Genomic DNA, 2,409 nt, shown 5'->3' with positions numbered 1-2,409 from the left:
TATGTTATCTGAGCAGGTTAATCACTTAGCTTGTTAACAGCAAGATAACAGACAGAATGACAATGTATAATGTCCATATTTGTTGTTTTAATTATATAAATGTATGTGGTAGATAATTTAAAAGAAGTTAATTGATTTATTTTGATGCTGAAGACTACAATCAAAAAGCTATTTTACAGATTTCTTATTAGATACTGAAAATAATTTAGCCGTTAATATCACTGACATCAAGAGAGCTTTTTATTCAAATTAAAGAATACATTTTTGCTTTTCCATACCTTGAAGATTTGTCTATATCCTTGGTTAGAGTCCAACAAGGGTTGGATTTGGGACAACACCAGAACTTCTCAAAATGCACAAGTGATTGCGTTATACACCCTAACTGTTGTATTGTTAAATCCCAGGTATCCTGACGCCAGTGGGGGAAGATTTTCCCAAGAGAGGTGCAATGTATGGAAGAACCTCGTCATTCTCCAAAGCTACAGCGGTGCGGGGGGGGGGAGCATTCATCATAGTCCTGTTAGCCCTGTCTGTCAGTCTCTCCATTAGTCCTTCAGTCTCATAAGATAAGGGGTGAGGACCTCTCGTCATGGAGTTTACGTGGACCGTGAGGAATGGATCCCCCTGTGCTGTCAATCAGAGTTGGAACCGGCCAACGCGTTGTTTGCCGATGCCAAAACGGGCAAGTGATCAGTGCGATGACGAATGCAGGATAGTTTGCGACTTGGATCGTGAAAAGTGTAAGGATCTATTGAAATTTTACAGACCAAAGAAATACGGACAAAGAATTTCTGTGGGGAAGGATTTCCAATATGAACACAAAATACACACATCAGCTGCTTCAAAAAAACAAAAAACAAAACACATACATGAGCTTTGTAAGGAGTTTTTCCAACTGAGCACACGCAAAATAGACAAAGACGTTTACAACAAACCTGTTGACTTTTCTTCTATTGCAGTTCTGCTACCACTGTTGTGTAATGGACTGAAATCAGTCAGGATTTGGAAACGTAGCGAGCGCGGCAGACGATTTGTCGAACTGAACATTATCTACCTGACCTGAAGAGACTAGCGGAGACTTGCGCTTCGTGAAAGACCATCCTATGTATTTTCAGAGTCATAAAGTTATATATATATTTAACAGTTTTATATGATGTACCTTTGTAGCAAACCTTATTTAACACTGACAATGTGATCCTATTCATAAAGGGTGAATTGAAAAACGTTATGTCCTGGAAAGTTATTTACGCATTGCTTTCATCGCAGATGAATATAGGAAGGAAAATAGTGTACTTATGTATTTGTGAGTAAACTTTTGTTTTGTAACAACATTCAACAATATACACACACATAAAAAACAACTGTAACCCACCTTGACAAGGTTATTTACATCAGTATACAGCTATGGGTCACTTGTGTTTTACCGCAGAGATTGTACACTGGTAAATTCATCTTATAAAAACTGTTTATGTGTCAGTCCTTCTGTGATATCTGTCATATCGAGACGGTCACCCCATTAAGATAATGGCCCTTATGAGATAATGGCCCGTCCGCCGCAACGAGCGCCGTGTCCTGCGTGGTTTCTCTTAGACCATTACTCTGCCCTTGTTGGCCCCTCTCCTCCTCTCTCAGCGCCGAGCCTGTGGAGGAATGCTGCTGTCAGCCAGGCTTCAAGCTTCATTTAACATCACTAACAGCCTGCATTACACACGGCGTCTCTCAGCTACAGCCGCAGTGCCCCACAATATCACCCCCCGGCCCAAAACTACCCTGAGTGTTTATGAGGGTTTGAAGGAGAATGATGTTGGCTTTATTGAGGCTTTTAATATGATCTTAACAACTTGCATTAATCATTTTCTTTGGTTGTATGTCACTAAATGTGGCCCTTCATACTTAAACCTGAAGCTAAAATATGCTAAAATACTTTCTTGTGTCTCATTTTAATATGCAGAGACCCAAAGTAAGCCATTTGTAGGTTGATTTCCCTGTAAAGTGTTTACAAAACATTTTTTTCTGTTTGTTTGAGAATCGCGACCAGCCTGAAACAGCAACGGCGGCTCAACCAATGGTGCGAGTTTTCGGAGCTATCTTTTTGAATGCTGTTGGTTTTATAGTTGCGTTTAAGATCTTAAAAATCTACATTAATCATTTACTCTGGTTGTATATCACAAAATGTGGACCTTCATACTTAAACCTGAATCTAATATATGCTAGAACAACTATTGTTTGAGAATTCAACAAGCCTGATATAGCAACAGTGATTGGGGCGGAGCTATCTGCATGTTTGACCAATAGCATACAGGGAGAGTTGTTCAGTAGACCTGTTTGAACGTTTGAATGCTGCTGTTTTGACTCAAGGTCTTGACAACTTATTATTGAAGTAAATGACTAATATACACTACCATTCAA

The 2,409-nt window shown here is 39.4% G+C and overlaps 1 protein-coding gene across 2 annotated transcripts in view; it reads left to right on the top strand.

The window, feature by feature from the left end:
- tafa5b (TAFA chemokine like family member 5b) overlaps positions 1-2,034 on the top strand; it is a 48,604-nt gene extending 46,570 nt beyond the window's left edge. For both annotated transcript variants that reach the window (XM_082159358.1, XM_082159359.1), the window contains exon 4: positions 405-2,034. In XM_082159358.1, coding sequence (XP_082015484.1) covers positions 405-413 — 9 coding nt within the window. In that variant the 3' untranslated portion in view covers positions 414-2,034. The remainder of the gene's footprint in view (positions 1-404) is intronic.
- The last annotated feature ends 375 nt before the right edge of the window (positions 2,035-2,409 follow it).

This window comes from Leuciscus leuciscus, assembly GCF_965113295.1.
Source record: "Leuciscus leuciscus genome assembly, chromosome: 25".
Taxonomy (NCBI): Eukaryota; Metazoa; Chordata; class Actinopteri; order Cypriniformes; family Leuciscidae; genus Leuciscus; species Leuciscus leuciscus.
Note: the sequence above shows the minus strand (reverse complement) of the source record. Positions and strands in the feature narration are given on the sequence as shown.